The 27,096-nt window shown below is 47.7% G+C and overlaps 1 protein-coding gene across 1 annotated transcript; it reads right to left on the reverse strand.

The window, feature by feature from the left end:
- On the reverse strand, window positions 1-27,096 carry LOC311103745 (neuronal pentraxin-2-like; the record flags this gene model as incomplete). Its single annotated transcript, XM_084145387.1, has 5 exons — window positions 1-228; window positions 7,660-7,839; window positions 10,194-10,438; window positions 24,288-24,540; window positions 26,650-27,096. 5 exons carry the CDS (start codon window positions 27,094-27,096, stop codon window positions 1-3), a joined length of 1,353 nt encoding a protein of 450 aa, XP_084001513.1.

Raw genomic sequence — 27,096 nt, forward strand, 5'->3', positions numbered from 1 at the left:
TTATGGTTCGAACATACGGTCCTCACAGATCTCCAACGCCGCCTTGGATGCTCCTCCCATGACTTCTACATTGGTGTCGATCCAGGGAACAACGTTTCCGGGCATGTAGGAGGAGCAGTTTGCCATTCCCATGATGTCCACAGGCCGGAGGACCCGGTCCCACATGTTGAACTGGCTCAGCTCGCCAACGAAGGCCTGGGTGGCGTCGAAACGACCCCCCACGATGTCCTGTAGAGGGAGAGGGACTGTGTTTAAAATTCCATCAGTATGCAGAAACGTCATAGCTTGGGTGATTAATTGTTTCTGCGTTTAACAAGAATTCAAAGACATCAACAATTTGGCTATAGCCGGAACAGAATGACAATCTAATAAATTGAATATAATGCCTGATAGATGTGACAGATCTATTGCTCTGCTATTGGTTTTCTCTGTGCGTCTGTAATTTCACTCTGCAATTGCAATTTTGCCCATGAAAGACAAACAACATGCACTACAGCTTTCCACATAGACTAGTACCACACATGCTAAACAAAGTAGTCACACCAATGTGACCCAACAGCTACAGTGGGGAAAAAAAGTATTTAGTCAGCCACCAATTGTGCAAGTTCTCCCACTTAAAAAGATGAGAGAGGCCTGTAATTTTCATCATAGGTACACGTCAACTATGACAGACAAAATGAGAAAAAAAATCCTGAAAATCACATTGTAGGATTTTTAATGAATTTATTTGCAAATTATGGTGGAAAATAAGTATTTGGTCAATAACAAAAGTTTCTCAATACTTTGTTATATACCCTTTGTTGGCAATGACACAGGTCAAACGTTTTCTGTAAGTTTTCTGCAAGGTTTTCACACACTGTTGCTGTCAGGGGTGCTGAAGGTGGGTGTGGTGCAGGAATCAAGCGCAGGACGCAGAAGCTAAGTCCAAAAGACTTTAGTGAATTATTCACGTAGTACACGAGAACTATAAGCCCGGAGGCGAAATAAAGGCGCACACAGGCGTCAAACAAAAGGCGCACTAACATGTGCGAAAACCTCTCCAAACAACGGAGGGAAGATACGTAGCTCAGAACACCAAACAGAAGAGCAATCACACACAACACCATACACACACAACGAGAACTAAATAGGACACTAATGAGGACTAACTAGACACAGGTGTACAACATCAAGACAAAACCAAACGAACATGAAACATAGATCGGTGACAGCTAGTACTCCGGGGACGACGACCGCCGAAACCTGCCCGAACAAGGAGGAGGAGCAGCCTCGGCCGAAACCGTGACAGTACCCCCCCCTTGACGCGCGGCTCCAGCCGTGCGCCGACCCCGGCCTCGGGGACGACCAGGAGGGCGCGGAGCAGGGCGTGCGGGATGGTCCCGGTGGAACTCCGACAGGAGAGATGGGTCTAGGATGTCCCTTCGCGGCACCCAGCACCGCTCCTCCGGGCCGTAACCCCTCCCACTCAACGAGATACTGGAGACCCCCCATCCGGCGTCTTGAGTCCAAGATGGACCGAACGGTGTACGCCGGAGCCCCCTCGATGTCCAGTGGGGGCGGAGGAGTCTCTCCTATCTCACCTTCCTGGAGTGGACCAGCTACCACCGGCCTGAGAAGAGACACATGGAATGAGGGGTTAATATTCTTATATTCAACAGGCAGATGTAACCTATAACACACCTCGTTCAATCTTCTCAGGACTTTAAAAGGCCCCACAAACCGCCGACCCAGCTTCCGGCAGGGCAGGCGGAGGGGTAGGTTTCTGGTAGAGAGCCAGACTCGATCTCCGGGTGCGTACACCGGCCCCTCACTGCGGTGGAGATCGGCGCTCGCCTTGTGACGACGGATGGCCCGCTGCAGGTGGACATGTGCAGCGTTCCACGTCTCCTCCGAGCGCCTCATCCAATCATCCACCGCAGGGGCCTCGATCTGGCTCTGCTGCCAAGGTGCCAGAACCGGCTCGTAACCTAACACACATTGGAAGGGGGTTAGGTTGGTAGAGGAGTGGCGGAGAGAGTTCTGGGCCATCTCGGCCCAGGGAATGTACCGAGCCCACTCCTCAGGCCGGTCCTGGCAATACGACCTCAGAAACCTACCCACATCCTGGTTGACTCGTTCTACCTGCCCGTTACTCTCCGGGTGGTACCCTGAGGTAAGGCTCACCGAGACCCCCAAACGCTCCATGAACGCTCTCCATACTCGGGAGGTAAACTGGGGGCCTCGATCAGACACTATATCGTCGGGTACCCCGTAATGCCGGAAGACGTGGGTAAATAGTGCCTCTGCGGTTTGTAGGGCAGTAGGAAGACCCGACATAGGGAGAAGACGACAGGCCTTAGAAAACCGGTCCACAACGACCAGGATGGTGGTATTCCCCTGAGAGAGGGGAAGGTCTGTCACAAAATCCACCGAGAGGTGGGACCATGGTCGTTGTGGAACGGGCAGGGGTTGTAACTTACCCCTGGGCAGGTGTCTGGGCGCCTTACACTGGGCGCACACCGAGCAGGAGGAGACATAAACCCTCACATCCCTGGCTAACGTGGGCCACCAGTATTTAGTGCTAAGACAATGCACTGTCCGGCCAATACCCGGATGTCCAGAGGAGGGTGACGTGTGAGCCCAGTAAATGAGTCGATCCCGAATCTCGAGCGGAACGTACTTCCGATCCTCAGGACACTGTGGAGGGCTGGGGTCGGTACGCAACGCTCGCTCGATTTCAGCATCGACCTCCGACACCACCGGTGCCACAAGACAAGACTCCGGTAGTATGGGAGTAGGCTCAACGGACCTCTCCTCCGTGTCATACCGCCGGGACAGCGCATCTGCCTTACCATTCTGGGACCCAGGGATGTACGTGATTTTAAATACGAACCTGGCGAGAAACATACTCCATCGAGCCTGGCGAGGGTTCAGTCTCCTCGCTGCCCGGATGTACTCCAGGTTCTGATGGTCAGTCAAAATGAGGAAAGGGTGTTGAGCCCCCTCAAGCCAATGCCTCCACACCTTAAGGGCCTGAACTACAGCTGACAGCTCCCTGTCCCTGACGTCATAATTTCGCTCCGCCGGGCTGAGCTTTTTAGAGTAAAAAGCACAGGGGCGGAGTTTAGGTGGCGTGCCGGACCGTTGAGAGAGTACGGCCCCTATACTGGCCTCAGACGCGTCCACCTCGACCTGAAAGGGTAATGCGGGGTCCGGATGCGCCAGCACCGGAGCCGACGTAAACAGGTCCTTCAGTCTCCTAAAGGCCCTGTCCGCATCAGTTGACCACTGCAGGCGCACCGGACCCCCTTTCAGAAGGGACGTGATGGGAGCTGCCACCTGTCCAAAACCCCGGATAAACCTCCGGTAGTAATTCGCAAAGCCCAAGAACTGCTGCACCTCTTTGACAGTGGTTGGGGTTTGCCAATTACGCACAGCTGACACACGATCCACCTCCATTCTCACCCCTGACGCGGACAACCGATAACCCAAAAAGGAGACCGACTCCTGGAAAAACAGACATTTCTCTGCCTTGACATATAGGTCGTGCTCCAACAGCCTCCTCAATACACGACGCACCAGGGCTATATGCTCGGCTCGGGTAGACGAGTACACTAGAATGTCATCAATGTACACGACCACCCCTTTTCCCTGCATATCCCGGAAAATGTCATCTACGAAGGATTGGAAGACTGATGGAGCATTCATCAACCCATATGGCATGACGAGATACTCGAAATGACCTGACGTGGTACTAAACGCTGTTTTCCATTCGTCGCCCTCCCTAATGCGCACCAAGTTATACGCGCTCCTGAGATCCAGTTTTGTGAAAAACCGCGCTCCATGCAATGACTCCGTCATGGTCGCAATCAGAGGGAGTGGATAACTGTATTTCACAGTAATCTGATTGAGACCACGGTAATCGATGCACGGGCGCAACCCTCCATCTTTTTTCTTCACAAAAAAGAAGCTTGAGGAGGCGGGAGAAGTGGAGGGCCGTATGTATCCCTGTCTCAAAGATTCGGCTATGTAAGTTTCCATAGCTTTTCTCTCCTCTTGAGACAAAGGATACACGTGGCTCCGTGGGAGCGCTGCTCCTGCCTGGAGATCAATCGCACAATCCCCCTGTCTATGAGGAGGCTGCGTCGCCCTAGCTTTACTAAACACGAGAGCTAAATCCCCATATTCAGCCGGAAGGTGCGGGCACTTGGTTTGGACTTTCCACCGAAGTCGCCCCTACGGAAACACCCAGACATCGCCCCTCACACTGAGCAGACCACCCATTGAGAGCCCTCTGTTGCCACGAAATAGCAGGGTTATGGGTGCTTAACCAGGGAATTCCCAGCACCACCGGGTACGCAGGAGAGTCGATCAGATACAACTGTATAGTCTCTTCATGACCCCCCTGCGCACACATCCTAAGTGGCGCTGTGACTTCCCTAATCAACCCCAACGGGCGGCTATCTAAAGCATGAACGGGAAAAGGCTTGTCAACAGGCAGGAGAGGGATCCCTAAATCTAAACAAAACTTCCGATCAACAAAATTCCCAGCTGCGCCTGAATCTACTAGCGCCTTATGCTGGGAATGAGGTGCAACCTGTGGAAAACAAACAGGTATACAAAAGTGCGCAACAGAGAGCTCTGGGTAAGTGGGGCGTCTACTCACCTGGGAAGGCTCCCCAGTGCGTGGCCTGTTGTCTCCTCCCTCGGGGAACCCTCCCCAGCACCTGGCCGCAGTGTGCCCTCCACGACCGCACTTGGTGCAGGGGACAGGCCCCCTCGGGCTCCTCCTCCTCCTTTCTCTAGCGCCAGCACCCCCGAACTCCATAGGGCTCGGCTCGGAGGTGCCGGAGGGTGGAATGGACGGACCCCACTCGGGACGTCCACGGGTGGCCAGCAGGGTGTCCAGACGGATGGACATATCGACCAACTGGTCGAAGGTGAAATTGGTGTCCCTGCAGGCCAACTCACGTTGAACGTCCTCCCGTAGGCTACATCGAAAATGGTCAATGAGGGCCCGTTCATTCCACCCTGCGTCTGCCGCTAGAGTCCGGAACTCCAGCGCGAACGCCTGTGCGCTCCTCCTCCCCTGTCTCAGGTGGAATAGACGCTCCCCCGCAGCTTTGCCCTCAGGTGGATGGTCGAACACGGCCTTGAAGCGAAGGGAGAACTCGGCGTAGGAGATGGTGGTGGCGTCCATCCTCCTCCACTCGGCGTTGGCCCATTCCAACGCCTTGCCCGTGAGACAGGAGATGAGGGCGGAAACGCTCTCGTGTCCCGAGGACACCAGGTGTACAGTGGCCAGGTAGAGCTCCACCTGCAGGAGGAACCCCTGACACCCGGCAGCTGTTCCGTCATACGCCCACGGGAGCGAGAGCCGAATCCCACTGGGTTCCGGACCTGGGACTGGTGGACCGGCCGATGGGGGTGGCAGGGTAGGTGGAGGTGTGGGTACCCCTCTGGACTCCCATCGGTGCAGGGTGTTGATGACGTCCTGTAGAGCGGTGCCCAGTTGTCTGATCTGGTCATCCTGGCCGCGGACATGCTCCTCCAGCGACTCAGGCGTGACTGTTGCTCCTGCTGATTCCATTTCATAAAGGTGTGGGGTTCTGTCAGGGGTGCTGAAGGTGGGTGTGGTGCAGGAATCAAGCGCAGGACGCAGAAGCTAAGTCCAAAAGACTTTAGTGAATTATTCACGTAGTACACGAGAACTATAAGCCCGGAGGCGAAATAAAGGCGCACACAGGCGTCAAACAAAAGGCGCACTAACATGTGCGAAAACCTCTCCAAACAACGGAGGGAAGATACGTAGCTCAGAACACCAAACAGAAGAGCAATCACACACAACACCATACACACAACGAGAACTAAATAGGACACTAATGAGGACTAACTAGACACAGGTGTACAACATCAAGACAAAACCAAACGAACATGAAACATAGATCGGTGGCAGCTAGTACTCCGGGGATGACGACCGCCGAAACCTGCCCGAACAAGGAGGAGGAGCAGCCTCGGCCGAAACCGTGACAGTTGCTGGTATTTTGGCCCATTCCTCCATGCAGATCTCCTCTAGAGCAGTGATGTTTTGGGGCTGTCGCTGGGCAACACGGACTTTCAACTCCCTCCAAAGATTTTCTATGGGGTTGAGATCTGGAGACTGGCTAGGCCACTCCAGGACCTTGAAATGCTTCTTACGAAGCCACTCCTTCGTTGCCCGGGCGGTGTGTTTGGGATCATTGTCATGCTGAAAGACCCAGCCACGTTTCATCTTCAATGCCCTTGCTGATGGAAGGAGGTTTTCACTCAAAATCTCACGATACACGGCCCCATTCATTCTTTCCTTTACACGGATCAGTCGTCCTGGTCCCTTTGCAGAAAAACAGCCCCAAAGCATGATGTTTCCACCCCCATGCTCCACAGTAGGTATGGTGTTCTTTGGATGCAACTCAGCATTCTTTGTCCTCCAAACACGACGAGTTGAGTTTTTACCAAAAAGTTCTATTTTGGTTTCATCTGACCATATGACATTCTCCCAATCCTCTTCTGGATCATCCAAATGCACTCTAGCAAACTTCAGACGGGCCTGGACATGTACTGGCTTAAGCAGGGGAACACGTCTGGCACTGCAGGATTTGCGTCCCTGGCGGCGTAGTGTGTTACTGATGGTAGGCTTTGTTACTTTGGTCCCAGCTCTCTGCAGGTCATTCACTAGGTCCCCCCGTGTGGTTCTGGGATTTTTGCTCACCGTTCTTGTGATCATTTTGACCCCACGGGGTGAGATCTTACGTTGAGCCCCAGATCGAGGGAGATTATCAGTGGTCTTGTATGTCTTCCATTTCCTAATAATTGCTCCCACAGTTGATTTCTTCAAAACAAGCTGCTTACCTATTGCAGATTCAGTCTTCCCAGCCTGGTGCAGGTCTACAATTTTGTTTCTGGTGTCCTTTGACAGCTCTTTGGTCTTGGCCATAGTGGAGTTTGGAGTGTGACTGTTTGAGGTTGTGGACAGGTGTCTTTTATACTGATAACAAGTTCAAACAGGTGCCATTAATACAGGTAACGAGTGGAGGACAGAGGAGCCTCTTAAAGAAGAAGTTACAGGTCTGTGAGAGCCAGAAATCTTGCTTGTTTGTAGGTGATCAAATACTTATTTTCCACCATAATTTGCAAATAAATTCATAAAAAATCCTACAATGTGATTTTCTGGATTCTTTTTTTCTCAATTTGTCTGTCATAGTTGACATGTACCTATGATGAAAATTACAGGCCTCTCTCATCTTTTTAAGTGGGAGAACTTGCACAATTGGTGGCTGACTAAATAATCTTTCCCCCCACTGTATGTAGTGTTACATTAATAGGTCCCTATGGGAATTATTTATACAGTCAGTGTACTGTAGTACATCGCCGTAGAGATAGTAAAGTGCTGTCATAGAGATATCTGTTGGAGTGTCACACTAATAATGCATCTCCCACGGGGAATGCTCTTATGTTGTGTGTGCTGATACTGGTTAAGGCAGGCAGAGAGGTGAGGTAATGGTAAAGGGGTGTTGATAGCGTGACAAGAGCCTTGCTTCCCCCTTCTCCCCTGTTCATCTCTCCCTCTCCAGGGGGAACACACACACACCCTCCCCCTCTCTCTCTCCGGTGGGTGTACATCAGAGCCTGGCTGAGCCCCACCTGTTCCTGTCCCAGGATGATCACCCCTCCAGGTTTAATTGGGTGCCAGGGGGCCAGGTTCTCCCCAGTGCCCAGCCTCTCCCCGTCCTGGTATGCCTCCCAGAATCCATCCCGCGTCGTCCAGGTGATGCAGATGTGGTGCCAGCGGCCGTCACTCACCGACAGGGGCAGCTGGGCCACCTGGGTAAGAGGGGCGAGATGGGCAGTAGAACGTTAGATGGGATACACTTCTAATTGTAAGTCGCTCTGGATAAGAGCATCTGCTAAATGACAGAAATGTAAATGTAAAAGGGGCAAAGAGGGTAAGAGGGGCAAGGAGGGTAATTCATGTTAGAGGTGCTATACTAACAGGGGAAAAAGGGGCAAGAGAATACCTGTGTTTATTCTGTTGAGCCTTTTGTCTTTGTGTGGTGAATCTTAACTTCCACTTAAGTCAAATTTTCACTTAGTCATGCATGGATGTCTATGGGAGACTTAGAAGAACATCACTCAAGTGAAGGATAGGATTCCCCTTAAGAGCTTATTTTAGACTTTACTATCAGGTAGAATATCCCAGGGCAGATAGGGCAATAGAGCTCAAGTTGAACCGTACAATCTGGCATAAGAGGCAAGAGAGCACAAATGCTTTACTTTCTGACCTCACAGAGACTATATATCACTGGGCAGATGGCACAATGAAGCTTTGACTGAGACACACAACACAGGGCCAAATAGAGCAAGACAACACCAGCACTTCACAAATAGTTTATAAAGAGTAAAGTGACATAGGGGCAATATACTGTAGAAATTGCAGTCATATGGGATTGCACTTCGAAAACAAGACCAGAAAGAAATAGCACAGGTTACGAAAGGTTACAACATCAGCACTTTACCCAGACTTTACAATGACATCATGGCCCACAGAGGATTCAGCATAGGGGAGAATGGAAGTGGAAGTCATTAGCTTTATATAGAGGTTATATAGGAGCCATAGAGACCATGACACACTCTGTCACAGAGGCTACTACCAACAATTTCCTGTCTGCTCTTAATCCCTCCCATGAGAAACTAGACCCTTGACCTTCAAAGGTGTTCCAGCATGTCACATTTACACTAAAGCCAATCAGCCAGATCATTGATACTGTGGAAAATCCAGGACCTAATTACTGCCCTCTAATAATATCCCTGAGCCTTAGTCAACCTGAGGACACTAGGTCTGATATCATACCCAGAGCCAGGAGTTTCTCCCTGACCGTGTGAGCTGGATAAATCTAATTTTGGAGCACTAGAGCATTTGCACGAGATGAATGGTGTACCATTGCCAAAAGAACATGGTGTAACATTCTAACTTTAAATTGTTGATTAGATTACCAGGAATCACCATGCAGGCCTGGGTCGTGTTCGTTAGGTTTTAAAACATTTTGCAACGAAAATGTGTGTTATATTCATGATTTCATCCTCTCTCACACATACACTCTCTGACCCTCTGTTTCCTCCTCTCTCACTCTCACTTTCACTGGTTCCTCTATTCTCTGGTGCTGTATTGCTTCCCTCTTCCCATCTCATGCTCTCTCTCTCTCTCTCTCTCTCTCTCTCTCTCTCTCTCTCTCTCTCTCTCTCTCTCTCTCTCTCTCTCTCTCTCTCTCTCTCTCTCTCTCTCTCTCTCTCTCTCTCTCTCTCTCTCTCTCTCTCTCTCTCTCTCTCTCTCTCTCTCTCTCTCTCTCTCTCTCTCTCTCTCTCTCTCTCTCTCTCTCTCTCTCTCCCCTCTTCGCTCTCCTTCTCTTTCTTTCTAGTGTTTGTCTGACATACACACATGTATAATGCATGGTGAAACCAGAGCTGTGGGGAAAACTGCCTCTGCCAATAAACCAGATGGCCAACACAAATCCAAATCCAACCCCATAACCGAAGAAAACCCACCCTACTTCACTTCAGCCAAACTCAATTCCCTCTGAGCCCCTAGGTTCAGTTATCCTGCAGTAGCGCACAGAAAAAAGAAACTATTCGCGTTGTCTATCCAAACACCACGATTGCCATGGTTGTATTCCTTTGAAGACAGAAACCAATGAAATATTAATTGTAGCGAAATTCTTCAAAAAAGTCTTCCTTCAAAAAGTTTTGGTTAACAAGGGGGGAAAGTGTCTAATTCTCAGTATTAAATGTAAATATTGAAGCGACCTTAAGCCAACCTAGCACCTTCGACAAGAGGTGTGGGCCTCTTGGTGTAACGGCTAAGGTGTTGGGTGGATAGTCGCTGGACCCAGGTTCAAGTTCCTGTTGGGTCTACTCCCTGAAAACAGCTGCAATATAGACTACAGCAGAGGTATGGTTTAAGGACTACAACATGACTCTACATCAACACCATTTCAGTTACTTTTCTGTGCTGGCTTTATTGTTCTGTGTCTATTCAATCGTCATAGTTTGTTATTGTAATAGAAAATGCACAATGATACAAGCTCAACTGTAACCAAGTTCTTTAGAGTAAATTAGTATTTTGTGGCCGTAGCCCAGGAGTTGTTTTTGGAATGGACAATCAATAAAAGACTAGGACTTACTTTGTCGTTGACCAACAGCTCTATGGGGTTGTTGCCCCACTCAATGAGCACGATCTCATTGGCCTGTCCTGGCACCCCGTAGGAGAAGGGGGTTCCTATACCAGGACTGGCGCTGGACTTCAGCCACATACACACTGTGAAGGCATACATCTCAGGGAGACTCTTCTTGATGCGTCCGTACAGGTAGTTGGTGCGCAGGGGGAGAGACACCTTGAAATCCTCGGGTGACTTAAATGCGTTGTTACCTGAAGACAAACAGAGGTGTGGAAATGATTAGATAATGATAATCATCGGTCATGACCTGCACTGTTAACATACACCACTGTGTCTGCCCACATAGGGGGCTCTTATCGGACCATTGGTGGCTGTGGGCCACCTCACTATTGTAAGCAAGTCGATATCAGACTGTGTCTGCAGCCGATGATAGTAGTAGCCCAACAGTGCACCGTCCAAAGTAGACAGACAGCCTTCCACTGTTAGTAGTGTCTACTACCACTGTTGGCCCACTATATAGCTAATGAGCAAGAATGGGTAGTGGGCCGTTGACTTTGACGATGTTGGACTGTCGTAAATTGTATGTAAGGGTTGGATGTTGGTGATGGTCATGGTGATGGTGATGGTCATGGTGATGGTGATGGTCATGGTGATGATGATGATGACAGTGGTGGTCGGTGCCGTTTAAGATGAGGGAGGATGATAAACAAATTTATGAGCATGGCCTTATTTCTATTACAGCATACTGAATGACTGTCATTCATATTCCATTCACCCAGTTCAATGTAACATCGTTAGGTTTAGGCTACTACATGATACTCAAATTTTCCCTATACCCATCATGAGGTTGATACAACCTAGCCTATGAATGAAAGTTTACAACACAGGTACACACAGGTCAAGAGAAAGATTTGAGGTGACAGACAGTGACACACTCTTGCCTGCATCTAGCTGATCAAGGGTGTAATCATTAGTCCAACAGTTGCAAACAAGAGTTTCTATTGGACAAATTCAGGTATGTTTATCCCCGTTTCGTTCCATTTGCTTCTGTTTGCTTCATTTGGCGGAATGAATACATCCCTGATCACACGCAAAAAGTTACCTTGACTTGGAAGAGTTCCAGGGTTGGATAGTCATAGCCAGCTAGCTAACATACTGTGGCATCCCTCTGTTTGAGTCGGGTGTTTGAGTACGCTAAACTAGCTAGCTGGATTTGCTAGCTACAGTGGCTTGCGAAAGTATTCACCCCCCTTGGCATTTTTCCTATTTTGTTGTCTTACAACCTGGAATTTAAATGGATTTTTTGGGGGGTTTGTATCATTTGATTCACACAACATGCCTGCCACTTTGAAGATGCAAAATATTTTTTCTTGTGAAACAAACAAGAAATAAGACAAAAAAACAGAAACCTTGAGCGTGCATAACTATTCACCCACCAAAGTCAATACTTTGTAGAGCCACCTTTTGCAGCAATTACAGCTGCAAGTCTCTTGGGGTATGTCTCTATAAGCTTGGCACATCTAGCCACTGGGATCTTTGCCCATTCTTCAAGGCAAAACTGCTCCAGCTCCTTCAAGTTGGATGGGTTCCGCTGGTGTACAGCAATCTTTAATTCATACCACAGATTCTCAATTGGATTGAGGTCTGGGCTTTGACTAGGCCATTCCAAGACATTTAAATGTTTCCCCTTAAACCACTCGAGTGTTGCTATTGCAGTATGCTTAGGGTCATTGTCCTGCTGGAAGGTGAACCTCCGTCCCACTCTCAAAATCTGGAAGACTGAAACAGGTTTCCCTCAAGAATTTCCCTGTATTTAGTGCCATCCATCATTCCTTCAATTCTGACCAGTTTCCCAGTCCCTGCCGATGAAAAACATCCGCACAGCATGATGCTGACATCACCATGCTTCACTGTGGGGATGGTGTTCTCGGGGTGATGAGAGGTGTTGGGTTTGCGCCAGGCATAGCGTTTTCCTTGATGGCCAAAAAGCTCAATTTTAGTCTCATCTGACCAGAGTACCTTCTTCCATATGTTTGGGGAGTCTCTCACATGCCTTTTGGTGAACACCAAACGTGTTTGCTTATTTTTTTCTTTAAGCAATGGCTTTTTCCTGGCCACTCTTACGTAAAGCCCAGCTCTGTGGAGTGTACGACTTAAAGTGGTCCTATGGACAGATACTCCAATCTCCGCTGTGGAGCTTTGCAGCTCCTTCAGGGTTATCTTTGGACTCTTTGTTGTCTCTGATTAATGCCCTCCTTGCCTGGTCCGTGAGTTTTGGTGGGCGGCCCTCTCTTGGCAGGTTTGTTGTGGTGCCATATTCTTTCAATTTTTTAAATAATGGATTTAATGGTGCTCCGTGGGATGTTCAAAGTTTCTGATATTTTTTTATAACCCAACCCTGATCTGTACTTCTCCACAACTTTGTCCCTGACCTGTTTGGAGAGCTACTTGGTCTTCATGGTGCCGTTTGCTTGGTGGTGCCCCTTGCTTAGTGGTGTTGCAGACTCTGGGACCTTTCAGAACAGGTGTATACAGTGAGGGGAAAAAAGTATTTGATCCCCTGCTAATTTTGTACGTTTGCCCACTGACAAAGAAATGATCAGTCTATAATTTTAATGGTAGGTTTATTTGAACAGTGAGAGACAGAATAACAACAAAATAATCCAGAAAAACGCATGTCAAAAATGTTAGAAATTGATTTGCATTTTAATGAGGGAAATAAGTATTTGACCCCCTCTCAATCAGAAAGATTTCTGGCTCCCAGGTGAAGAGCCTGACCCCTCGTTGGGCGACATGACGTCCCCACCGCTCCACTCCTGGTCCACTCCAGGTATTGTACCACCTGGTATCTTTGTATCTTTTTGTCAGTAACAACATCAGTCGGTTCTCATGCATGCCCAATGATATATATATATATATACAGTGGGGGAAAAAAGTATTTAGTCAGCCACCAATTGTGCAAGTTCTCCCACTTAAAAAGATGAGAGAGGCCTGTAATTTTCATCATAGGTACACGTCAACTATGACAGACAAAATGAGGAAAAAAAATCCAGAAAATCACATTGTAGGATTTTTTATGAATTTATTTGCAAATTATGGTGGAAAATAAGTATTTGGTCAATAACAACAGTTTCTCAATACTTTGTTATATACCCTTTGTTGGCAATGACACAGGTCAAACGTTTTCTGTAAGTCTTCACAAGGTTTTCACACACTGTTGCTGGTATTTTGGCCCATTCCTCCATGCAGATCTCCTCTAGAGCAGTGATGTTTTGGGGCTGTCGCTGGGCAACACGGACTTTCAACTCCCTCCAAAGATTTTCTATGGGGTTGAGATCTGGAGACTGGCTAGGCCACTCCAAGACCTTGAAATGCTTCTTACGAAGCCACTCCTTCGTTGCCCGGGCGGTGTGTTTGGGATCATTGTCATGCTGAAAGACCCAGCCACGTTTCATCTTCAATGCCCTTGCTGATGGAAGGAGGTTTTCACTCAAAATCTCACGATACATGGCCCCATTCATTCTTTCCTTTACACGGATCAGTCGTCCTGGTCCCTTTGCAGAAAAACAGCCCCAAAGCATGATGTTTCCACCCCCATGCTTCACAGTAGGTATGGTGTTCTTTGGATGCAACTCAGCATTCTTTGTCCTCCAAACACGACGAGTTGAGTTTTTACCAAAAAGTTCTATTTTGGTTTCATCTGACCATATGACATTCTCCCAATCCTCTTCTGGATCATCCAAATGCACTCTAGCAAACTTCAGACGGGCCTGGACATGTACTGGCTTAAGCAGGGGGACACGTCTGGCACTGCAGGATTTGAGTCCCTGGCGGCGTAGTGTGTTACTGATGGTAGGCTTTGTTACTTTGGTCCCAGCTCTCTGCAGGTCATTCACTAGGTCCCCCCGTGTGGTTCTGGGATTTTTGCTCACCGTTCTTGTGATCATTTTGACCCCACGGGGTGAGATCTTGCGTGGAGCCCCAGATCGAGGGAGATTATCAGTGGTCTTGTATGTCTTCCATTTCCTAATAATTGCTCCCACAGTTGATTTCTTCAAACCAAGCTGCTTACCTATTGCAGATTCAGTCTTCCCAGCCTGGTGCAGGTCTACAATTTTGTTTCTGGTGTCCTTTGACAGCTCTTTGGTCTTGGCCATAGTGGAGTTTGGAGTGTGACTGTTTGAGGTTGTGGACAGGTGTCTTTTATATTGATAACAAGTTCAAACAGGTGCCATTAATACAGGTAACGAGTGGAGGACAGAGGAGCCTCTTAAAGAAGAAGTTACAGGTCTGTGAGAGCCAGAAATCTTGCTTGTTTGTAGGTGACCAAATACTTATTTTCCACCATAATTTGCAAATAAATTCATTAAAAATCCTACAATGTGATTTTCTGGATTTTTTATCCTCAATTTGTCTGTCATAGTTGACGTGTACCTATGATGAAAATTACAGGCCTCTCTCATCTTTTTAAGTGGGAGAACTTGCACAATTGGTGGCTGACTAAATACTTTTTCCCCCACTGTATATATATATATATATAGGAGGAGGTCGTCGGGTAAGCTTGGCGTCGGGTAAGCTTGGCTTTATACATAGCTTATACATAGCTTGGGCTTTGTCGAGTAAGGCTTAAACTATGTATTTAGATTGTAGTTAGGTATTGTAGGTAGTTATCGTGGGTTGTTGTATGTAATTATTGTAGGTTAGTATTGTATTCGGCTGTGCCCGGTGTAGCACGAAGCTAGCTAGCTAACCCACCACCTGGACTAGCTGGCGAGTAGCTATTAGCAACGGTATAGTTGTTTCACGCCTGAGAGTGTCTGTAATTACGCCAGCTGGCTGCCTACAATAATTACATACAATAATTGCCTACTATTCAGCTGTTTTCTAACCTCATTGTCTGAACCGTTAACGTTAGGTAGCAAGTGGCTACTGTGCTTGAAATTTAGCTAGCTTGTTGCTACCTGGATAGCTACTAGTAAACAATAGCTGGAACGACCGAGCGAACAGACGCGAACTGGCTGAGTCAATTCAGTGGCTAGCTTTGCACTTGGCTAGCTAACAGTAGCTGCTAGGGGTAAGTCATAACTACATTTGTGTTTTGTTTTTTACATATTGGTAGCCCGAGTCGTTGAAGGAATTTGGGACATGGGTGACTAGTTAACGTTAGTTTGGCTCTCTCTGTGTGTTCGTGCCGTGAAAGGAGGGGTTCTTCTTTGTCTGAAAGCAATGGCTAGCTAGTTTGCTAACTATTCTAGCTAACTAACTGGCTGAATAAGTTGACGACGGACTCGCTCAAGCTGTCGGGACTAACCCACAACGTTAGACACGGACACGAACGATCTGCTTGCGTGTTGATACACTGGTGGTTTGTTGTGGCTGAGTATTGGCGCTAAACCGTGTTGTTGGAGTCCGGCATGCTAGCTGGCTGTGGCGTCTTATGACTAGGTGCCCGGACGATTTTCACGGAGTAATACTGCACCTAGTTAGCTAGCTGAATAAACTAAGTTAGTCTATTCCTAGAAAACATTGAACCGCTGTAGTTTACAACAATTATAGTTTCTGAGGTGGAAGTTGGGAGAGTTATATTTGGGAGTTGTGGTGAGGGAGGCCCCGCTCTCTCCTTTCCCAGATGTTTAGTTCATTTCATTCCGATCTCCTCTGCATTATTGTAGCCATTTGCTGCAGCCTGTCAACTATGCCTCTGCCTATCCCTGTTCTCTCCTCTCCGCACAGGCTACACAAACGCCTCACACCGCGTGGCTGCTGCCTCTCTAACCTGGTGGTCCCTGCACGCACCACCCACGTGGAGTTCCAGGTCTCAGGCAGCCTCTGGAACTGCCGTTCTGCTGCCAACAAGGCAGAGTTCATCTCAGCCTATGCTACCCTCCAGTCCCTCGACTTCTTGGCGCTGACGGAAACATGGATTACCACTGAAAACACTGCTACTCCTACTGCTCTTTCCTCGTCTGACCATGTGTTCTCGCATACCCCGAGAGCATCTGGTCAGCGGGGTGGTGGCACAGGAATCCTCATCTCTCCCAAGTGGACATTCTCAATTTTTCCCCTGACCCATCTGTCTATCTCCTCATTTGAATTCCATGCTGTCACAGTCACTAGCCCATTTAAGCTTAATATCCTTGTCATCTATCGCCCTCCAGGTTCCCTTGGAGAGTTCATCAATGAGCTTGACGCCTTGATAAGTTCCTTTCCTGAGGATGGCTCACCCCTCACAGTTCTGGGGGATTTCAACCTCCCTACGTCTACATTTGACTCATTTCTCTCTGCCTCCTTCTTTCCACTCCTCTCCTCTTTTGACCTCACCCTCTCACCAACCCCCCCTACTCACAAGGCAGGCCATACACTTGACCTCATCTTTACTAGATGCTGTTGTTCTACTAATCTCACTGCAACTCCCCTCCATGTCTCTGACCACTACTTTGTATCATTTTCTCTCTCGCTCTCCTCCAACACTACTCACTCTGCCCCTACACAGATGGTAATGCGCCGTCGCAACCTTCGCTCTCTCTCTCCCGCTACTCTCTCCTCTTCCATCCTATCATCTCTTCCCTCTGCTCAATCCTTCTCCCTCCAATCTCCTGATTCTGCCTCCTCAACCCTCCTCTCCTCCCTTTCTGCATCCTTTGACTCTCTATGTCCCCTATCCTCCCGGCCGGCTCGGTCCTTCCCTCCAGCTCCGTGGCTTGATGACTCATTGCGAGCTCACAGAACAGAGCTCCGGGCAGCTGAGCGGAAATGGAAGAAAACTAGACTCCCTGCGGACCTGGCATCTTTTCACTCCCTCCTCTCTACATTTTCTTCATCTGTTTCTGCTGCTAAGGCCACTTTCTACCACTCTAAATTCCAAGCATCTGCCTCTAACCCTAGAAAGATCTTTGCCACATTCTCCTCCCTGCTGAATCCTCCTTCCCCCCCCCCCTCCTCCCTCTCTGTGGATGACTTCGTCAACCATTTTGAAAAGAAGGTTGACGACATCCGATCCTCGTTTGATAAGTCAAATGACACTGCTGGTCCTGCTCATACTGCCCTACCCTATGCTTTGACTTCTTTCTCCCCTCTCTCTCCAGATAAAATCTTGCGATCTTGCGACTTGTGACTCCTCTCTTCTCCAGACCATCTCCGGTGACCTTCTCCCTTACCTCACCTCGCTGATCAACTCATCCTTGACCGCTGGCTATGTCCCTTCCGTCTTCAAGAGAGCGAGAGTTGCACCCCTTCTCAAAAAACCAACACTCGATCCCTCTGATGTCAACAACTACAGACCAGTATCCCTTCTTTCTTTTCTCTCCAAAACTCTTGAGCGTGCCGTCTTTAGCCAACTCTCTTGCTATCTCTCTCAGAATGACCTTCTTGATCCAAACCAGTCAGGTTTCAAGACTGGTCATTCAACTGAGACTGCTCTTCTCTGTGTCACGGAGGCTCTCCGCACTGCTAAAGCTAACTCTCTCTCCTCTGCTCTTGTCCTTCTAGACCTGTCTGCTGCCTTTGATACTGTGAACCATCAGATCCTCCTCTCCACCCTCTCCGAGCTGGGCATCTCCGGCGCGGCTCACTCTTGGATTGCGTCCTACCTGACCGGTCGCTCCTACCAAGTGGCGTGGCGAGAAGCTGTCTCCGCACCACGTGCTCTCACCACTGGTGTCCCCCAGGGCTCAGTTCTAGGCCCTCTCCTATTCTCGCTATACACCAAGTTACTTGGCTCTGTCATATCCTCACATGGCCTCTCCTATCATTGCTACGCAGACGACACACAACTAATCTTCTCCTACCCCCCTTCTGATAACCAGGTGGCGAATCGCATCTCTGCATGTCTGGCAGACATATCAGTATGGATGACGGATCACCACCTCAAGCTGAACCTTGTCAAGACGGAGCTGCTCTTCCTCCCGGGGAAGGACTGCCTGTTCCATGATCCCGCCATCACGGTTGACAACTCCGTTGTGTCCTCCTCCCAGAGTGCGAAGAGCCTTGGCGTGACCCTGGACAACACCCTGTCGTTCTCCGCTAACATCAAGGCGGTGACCCGATCCTGTAGGTTCATGCTCTACAACATTCGGAGAGTACGACCCTGCCTTACACAGGAAGCGGCACAGGTCCTAATCCAGGCACTTGTCATCTCCCGTCTGGATTACTGCAACTCGCTGTTGGCTGGGCTCCCTGCCTGTGCCATTAAACCCCTACAACTCATCCAGAATGCCGCAGCCCGTCTGGTGTTCAACCTTCCCAAGTTCTCTCACGTCACCCCGCTCCTCCGCACACTCCACTGGCTTCCAGTTGAAGCTCGCATCTGCTACAAGACCATGGTGCTTGCCTACGGAGCTGTGAGGGGAACGGCACCGCCGTACCTTCAGGCTCTGATCAGTCCCTACACCCAAACGAGGGCATTGCGTTCATCCACCTCTGGCCTGCTGGCTCCCATACCTCTGCGTAAGCATAGTTCCCGCTCAGCCCAGTCAAAACTGTTCGCTGCTCTGGCACCCCAATGGTGGAACAAGCTCCCTCACAACGCCAGGACAGCGGAGTCACTCACCACCTTCCGGAGACATTTGAAACCCCACCTCTTTAAGGAATACCTGGGATAGGATAAAGTAATCCTTCTACCCCCCCTTACCCCAACCCACCCCCCCACCCCGCCCCCCCAAAAATAATAAAAATAAAAAAATAACATTGTAAAGTGGTTATCCCTATGGCTATGAGGTGAATGCACCAATTTGTAAGTCGCTCTGGATAAGAGCGTCTGCTAAATGACGTAAATGTAAATGTAAATGTAATGTCTTTTATACAGGTAACGAGCTGAAATTAGGAGCACACTCTTAAAGGGAGTGCTCCTAATCTCAGCTTGTTACCTGTATAAAAGACACCTGTCCACAGAAGCAATCAATCAATCAGATTCCAAACTCTCCACCATGGCCAAGACCAAAGAGCTCTCCATGGATGTCATGGACAAGATTGTAGACCTACACAAGGCTGGAATGGGCTACAAGACCATCGCCAAGCAGCTTGGTGAGAAGGTGACAACAGTTGGTGCGATTGTTCGCAAATGTAAGAAACACAAAATAACTGTCAATCTCCCTCGGCCTGGGGCTCCATGCAAGATCTCACCTCGTGGAGTTGCAATGATCATGAGAACGGTGAGGAATCAGCCCAGAACTACACGGGAGGATACTGTCAATGATCTCAAGGCAGCTGGGACCGTAGTCACCAAGAAAACAATTGGTAACACACTACGCCGTGAAGGACTGAAATCCTGCAGCGCCCGCAAGGTCCCCCTGCTCAAGAAAGCACATATACAGGCCCGTCTGAAGTTTGCCAATGAACATCTGAATGATTCAGAGGAGAACTGGGTGAAAGTGTTGTGGTCAGATGAGACCAAAATCGAGCTCTTTGGCATCAACTCAACTCGCCGTGTTTGGAGGAGGAGGGATGTTGCCTATGACCTTAAGAACACCATCCCCACCGTCAAACATGGAGGTGGAAACATTATGCTTTGGGGGCGTTTTTCTGCTAAGGGGACAGGACAACTTCACCGCATCAAAGGGACGATGGACGGTGCCATGTACCGTCAAATCTTGGGTGAGAACCTCCTTCCCTCAGCCAGGGCATTGAAAATGGGTCGTGGATGGGTATTCCAGCATGACAATGACCCAAAACACACGGCCAAGGCAACAAAGGAGTGGCTCAAGAAGAAGCACATTAAGGTCCTGGAGTGGCCTAGCCAGTCTCCAGACCTTAATCCCATAGAAAATCTGTGGAGGGAGCTGAAGGTTCGAGTTGCCAAACGTCAGCCTCGAAACCTTAATGACTTGGAGAAGATCTGCAAAGAGGAGTGGGACAAAATCCCTCCTGAGATGTGTGCAAACCTGGTGGCCAACTACAAGAAACATCTGACCTCTTTGATTGCCAACAAGGGTTTTGCCACCAAGTACAAAGTCATGTTTTGCAGAGGGGTCAAATACTTATTTTCCTCATTAAAATGCAAATCAATTTATAAGATTTTTGACATGCGTTTTTCCTGATTATTTTGTTGTTATTCTGTCTCTCACTGTTCAAATAAACCTACCATTAAAATTATAGACTGATCATGTCTTTGTCAGTGGGCAAACGTACAAAATCAGCAGGAGATCAAATACTTTTTTCCCTCACTGTATATACTGAGATCATGTGACAGATAATGTGACACTTAGATTGCACACAGGTGGACTTTATTTAACTAATTATGTGACTTCTGAAGGGAATTGGTTGCACCAGATCTTATTTAGGGGCTTTATAGCAAAGGGGTTGAATACACACAGTGGGGAAAAAAAGTATTTAGTCAGCCACCAATTGTGCAAGTTCTCCCACTTAAAAAGATGAGAGAGGCCTGTAATTTTCATCATAGGTACACGTCAACTATGACAGACAAAATGAGAAAAAAAATCCAGAAAATCACATTGTAGGATTTTTAATGAATTTATTTGCAAATTATGGTGGAAAATAAGTATTTAGTCAATAACAAAAGTTTCTCAATACTTTGTTATATACCCTTTGTTGGCAATGACACAGGTCAAATGTTTTCTGTAAGTCTTCACAAGGTTTTCACACACTGTTGTTGGTATTTTGGCCAATTCCTACATGCAGATCTCCTCTAGAGCAGTGATGTTTTGGGGCTGTCGCTGGGCAACACGGACATTCAACTCCCTCCAAAGATTTTCTATGGGGTTGAGATCTGGAGACTGGCTAGGCCACTCCAGGACCTTGAAATGCTTCTTACGAAGCCACTCCTTCGTTGCCCGGGCGGTGTGTTTGGGATAATTGTCATGCTGAAAGACCCAGCCACATTTCATCTTCAATGCCCTTGCTGATGGAAGGAGGTTTTCACTCAAAATCTCACGATACATGGCCCCATTCATTCTTCCCTTTACACGGATCAGTCGTCCTGGTCCCTTTGCAGAAAAACAGCCCCAAAGCATGATGTTTCCACCCCCATGCTTCACAGTAGGTATGGTGTTCATTGGATGCAACTCAGCATTCTTTGTCCTCCAAACACGACGAGTTGAGTTTTTACCAAGAAGTTCTATTTTGGTTTCATCTGACCATATGACATTCTCCCAATCCTCTTCTGGATCATCCAAATGCACTCTAGCAAACTTCAGACGGGCCTGGACATGTACTGGCTTAAGCAGGGGGACACGTCTGGCACTGCAGGATTTGAGTCCCTGGCGGCGTAGTGTGTTACTGATGGTAGGCTTTGTTACTTTGGTCCCAGCTCTCTGAAGGTCATTCACTAGGTCCCCCCGTGTGGTTCTGGGATTTTTGCTCACCGTTCTTGTGATCATTTTGACCCCACGGGGTGAGATCTTGCGTGGAGCCCCAGATCGAGGGAGATTATCAGTGGTCTTGTATGTCTTCCATTTCCTAATAATTGCTCCCACAGTTGATTTCTTCAAACCAAGCTGCTTACCTATTGCAGATTCAGTCTTCCCAGCCTGGTGCAGGTCTACAATTTTGTTTCTGGTGTCCTTTGACAGCTCTTTGGTCTTGGCCATAGTGGAGTTTGGAGTGTGACTGTTTGAGGTTGTGGGCAGGTGTCTTTTATACTGATAACAAGTTCAAACAGGTGCCATTAATACAGGTAACGAGTGGAGGACAGAGGAGCCTCTTAAAGAAGAAGTTACAGGTCTGTGAGAGCCAGAAATCTTGCTTGTTTGTAGGTGACCAAATACTTATTTTCCACCATCATTTGCAAATAAATTCATAAAAAATCCTACAATGTGATTTTCTATATTTGTTTTCTCTATTTGTCTGTCATAGTTGACGTGTACCTATGATGAAAATTACAGGCCTCTCTCATCTTTTTAAGTGGGAGAACTTGCACAATTGGTGGCTGACTAAATACTTTTTTTTCCCCACTGTATGCACGCACCACTTTTCCGTTATTTTTTAAAAATATTTTTTTAACACATTCTTTTTTTCATTTCACTTCACCAATTTGGACTATTTTGTGTATGTCCATTACATGAAATCCAAATAAAAATCAATTTAAATTACAGGTTGTAATGCAACAAAATAGGAAAAACGCCAATGGGGATGAATACTTTTGCAAGGCACTGTAAGTAAGTGAAAGTGAAGAAAATGGACGAAATATAGATCTCTCTCTCTCTCTTGCTCCTCCTTCATTTTTGAAGAAATTAATTTGTTAAAAACTGTTCAACTATCGTCTTTCTCTTTGAGTCAACTACTCACCACATTTTATGCACTGCAGCGCTAGCTAGCTGTAGCTTATGCTTTCAGTACTAGATTAATTATCTGATCCTTTGATTGGATGGACAACATGTCAGTTCATGCTGCAAGAGCTCTGATAGGTAGGGGGATGTCCTCCAGAAGTTGTCATAAGTACTGTGTAAGTCTATGGAAGGGGGTGAGAACCACGAGCCTCCTAGGTTTTGTATTGAAGTCAATGTACCCAGAGGAGGACGGAAGCTAGCTGTCCTCCGGCTACACCATGGCCCTACCTTACAGAGTGCTGTTGATCTACTGTAGACCTTCATTGCAAAACAGTGTGTTTTAATCAATTATTTGGTGACGTGAATAAATGTTGTATAGTTTCATCTAAAAATGATAACGTTTTTTAATGTTTCACTATTTAAAAAAAAATGAAATTCACTGAGGAGGATGGTCCTCCCCTTCCTCCTCTGATGAGCCTAAACTTGATGATGATGAGGTCCTCTGTAGCTCAGTTGGTAGAGCATGGTGCTTGCAACGCCAGGATAGCGGGTTCGATTCCCTGGACCACCCATACGTAAAATGTTTGCACGCATGACTGTAAGTTGCTTTGGATAAAAGTGTCTGCTTAATGGAATACATTATGATGATGATTGAACATTAATGCAAATGTGGATGGGCACTGGTTGGTGGAATAATAACAGCATGTATGGCTTTCAGTCTTAATTGAAACATTGATGAGATGTCAGTAAGACAGCATATTGTATACACATCTGTTACAATGAGAGCGAGAGAGAATCAGAGACTGTCTGTCTTTCTGGAGGCAGTGAGGTGAGAGTGAGAGCAAAAGAGAGAGAAACACAGAGAAGAATGCAAGAAAATAATGAATAAGAGGGAGAGAGGGACAGAATCAAAATGAGAAGACTCGGGAGCATGGAGAGAGCCTGATCAATGACAGAGATCAGATGGTCAGACGGTCTCTGCCTCCCCACCCAAATCTCAGCATAAGTCCCTGCTGCTATAGTAACAGCTATTGGGGATCCCGAATAATGAATGTGTGTTGTAGTATCCAAAATAAGGAGGAAGAGGGAGTCAGAGTCAGAATGTGAGTGGTTCGGTCTGTAGTCAAAGGTGGTTCAAGAGGGATGATGAGGTCCCTGAATTTCTCTCCAGCTATTTTCTGATCTCCAACAGAGAGAGAAAATAAACAAGGAGAGGCAGAGAGAGCGAGAGCGAGAGAGAGAGACAGAGAATTGGTGTGAGAATCAAAGAAAGAGAAACAGGAAGAGAAGGCCACAGAGAGAGGATGCAAGGGGAGGTGAGTTTTTGGGGACCTGCAAAAATAGAGGGAGAAAGGGAGTGAGGGTGGGAACGAGGGGAGTGACGGAAAATAAAACCCCTACTCTCCAGCTCTGCGATCCCCTCTAGCCTGGGTAAATAAAAATGGAGAGAGAGAAAGAGAAAGTGTAAAAGAGAAAGAGAGAATGAGGAAAAAGAGAGGGTGAGAACGAGAGCATACAGCTCCCTTTACTCGTCTCCAGCTCTGTGATCCTCTGGCCTGGGTAAATAAGGATGGAGATTGAGGGAGAGTCAGTGAGAACATATCCTTTACTTCTCTCCAGCTATGTGATCCTCTGGCCTGGGTAAATAAGGATGGAGACCGAGGGAGAGTCAGTGAGAACATATCATTTACTCCTCTCCAGCTCTGTGATCCTCTGGCCTGGGTAAATAAGGATGGAGACTGAGGGAGAGTTAGTGAGAACATATCCTTTACTTCTCTCCAGCTCTGTGATCCTCTGGCCTGGGTAAATAAGGATGGAGACTGAGAAAGAGTGAGGATTAGAAATAGAAAGGGAGGGTCAGTGAGAACATATCCCTTACTTCTCTCCAGCTCAGTGATCCTCTCAAGCAGCGAGGTGAGGGTGCTCTCGGTGCGCTGACGGTGGGCAGCCGTCTCGTTGTACAGCTGGCTCTTCTCTTCCTCCAGCTCGGCCACCTTCCTCAGCAGCTGGCCCTCCAGGGCCCCCAAACGGTGCTTCAGCAGCTCCCGCAGCTCTGCCGGTAGGGGCCCCACTGCATTCCCACCCACACCTGCTGCTGCTGCCGCTGACGTGTTGGCACGCAACTGCTGCTGCTGCGATGGAGGGAGGAGAGAGAGAGTTAATCCCTTATACGGACGTTCTGTTGTTCAGTCACAGTTTGTGTTCTGCTGTGTTCAGAGTGGAGGTAGGATCAAGGAACTGGGACGATATATATGCTGAGGATGTCCTTTCGGGGACCCCTTGGGGCAATAATTAAGTGCAGCACCCCAAACATACAAACAAACACACACAAGCACACTTTTGAAAATCATTCATTTGAATTAGTCCTGCTTATTTATGAGGGGTCTAACCCCAGAGGATGTCATTTGCCTTGTGCATAAGATTTTGAGAGTGATAAAAAAACAGATGGAATATCCTATATAACCGATTTTTTTGTCATGCATTAGCCATAAATGTGGAGAGAGAGAGTGAGAGAGAGAGAGAGAGAGAGAGAGAGAGAGAGAGAGAGAGAGAGAGAGAGAGAGAGAGAGAGAGAGAGAGAAGGAAATAGAGAGATAAATAGAGAGAGAGAGAGAGAGAGAGAGAGAGAGAGAGAGAGAGAGAGAGAGAGAGAGAGAGAGAGAGAGAGAGAGAGAGAGAGAGAAAGAGAGAGAGAAGGAAATAGAGAGATAAATAGAGAGAGAGAGAGAGAGAGAGAGAGAGAGAGAGAGAGAGAGAGAGAGAGAGAGAGAGAGAGAGAGAGAGAGAGAGAGAGAGAGAGAGAGATGGAGTTCCTATTGAACTTGAATGATTGTTTTATCAGTTTTATTCCACACTGTGCTATGTGTTATATCTACGACAAAAAGGATTGGTGCTTATAGATAAAGGTTACATCAGCCGCAAACGGATTGCACAGTTACAATAACATGCATGACCTCAATATTATCAGAGAGGTATGGGCTGTGTCTCAAATAGCACCATATTCCTAGTAGTACACTACAAAGGTAATAGGGTGCCATTTTGGATACAACCAGAGATATGATCATCATGAAGCCACGTGAGACCAGCACACTCAGTCACTGGCACCAGAAAAATATATATCTGTGTGATTATGATTATTCCAGGGGCTGCCACTCCCACATGACTTTGATTGTGAAACCAATAGAATAGATTAATGAGACTAATCACCTTAACTAACCAAGCTGTGGGCATCATAGAATTATAATTTGATTCTATAGTTGGCATACCCACAAAAGGCTGTTTTTTCATCTTCTATTTGCTGCGTAGATAGGACTGCATCCATGATACAGGGGATACAGAGCCAGTGGAAATGTTTGTATGATTTGTGGCATAAATTGCACAAGCAGTTGGAAAAATGACAAGACTGCATGTGGTGTTGCATGGAAATATGAATATGAATTGTTGAAAATACACATCTCTGCTCGACTTCTCCACGGATGGTGCCTGACACTGTTGACACCAATTTGTGTGTTGCTGATTGTCTATTCATATCAGCTGCTTTGATTTATCAATGATAAGCAGCATGCTTCTGACATGTTACAGTACATTACCCTTTGATCTTAAGGAAGAGTAAATGGGTGGTCTTATCGTGTAGGCTACATTCAATATCAGACATGTCTGATGTGGTGGGTGCTACACATTTGTGGTGAAAGGGTAAAAGAGGTGAATAACCTCCATACACAATGTAAGAGCTATATGAAAAGCATGATCATTATAATTGACTGTAGCTATAACCACAAACATCCATATTCATATAGGGGTGATCAACCTCCATACAAAAATGCTACAGTGTATAATAACAAACAAAAAACATTTGACATGAATGATATCATATTCCTAGTATCTCCCGAGTGGTGCAGTGGTCTAAGGCACTGCATCGCAGTGCTAGCTGTGCCACTAGAGATCCTGGTTCGAATCCAGGCTCTGTCGTAGCCGGCCGCGCCCGGGAGACCCATGGGGCGGCGCACAATTGGCCCAGCGTCGTCTAGGGTAGGGGAGGGAATGGCCGGCAGGGGATGTAGCTCAGTTCGTAGAGCATGGCGTTTGTAACGCCAGGGTTGTGGGTTCAATTCCCACGGGGGGTATGAAAAATAATAATAATTAATGTATGCACTAACTGTAAGTCGCTCTGGATAAGAGCGTCTGCTAAATGACTAAAATGTATATAATTTACTGTAGCCACTATAGCATCCTTATCTCACCTCCAGATTCTCCAGCCGACCCTTGAGCCCTTGCATGGTCTTTCCCAGCTGGTCTATAGTTTCCGTGGGGTCCCTGGGAAGGTCTCCCATGGTGTTCTTACTGTAGTCCTTCCGCCTGGAGCTCTGGCCCCTGGACCTGCCCGCAGTGTCCTCCGCGGCCGCCTCGCAGCGGGCCAGTTTGGAGTTCAGCTCCTTGATAGTGCCCTGCTGGCTCACGATAGTCTCCTTCTGCTGGAGGATGGTCTCCCGGAGTTGGAGGATGGTGTTCCGTAGCTCGTCCTCTACGGGGCTGGTGCTCTGCACCCGGTTACCATTGGGGTCGAACGAGCAGCTGGGGTCGGACCCCGCTGGGATGGCGGAGCAGAAGAAGCGGCTACCTGTCGCATCCTGAGCGCGCACCGTGCGTCCACTCACTAGGTATAAAAGTCCAACTAAGAAAGCCAGCAT

The sequence above is a fragment of the Coregonus lavaretus genome, assembly GCF_964263955.1.
Source record: "Coregonus lavaretus genome assembly, chromosome: 28".
In the NCBI taxonomy this organism is placed as follows: domain Eukaryota; kingdom Metazoa; phylum Chordata; class Actinopteri; order Salmoniformes; family Salmonidae; genus Coregonus; species Coregonus lavaretus.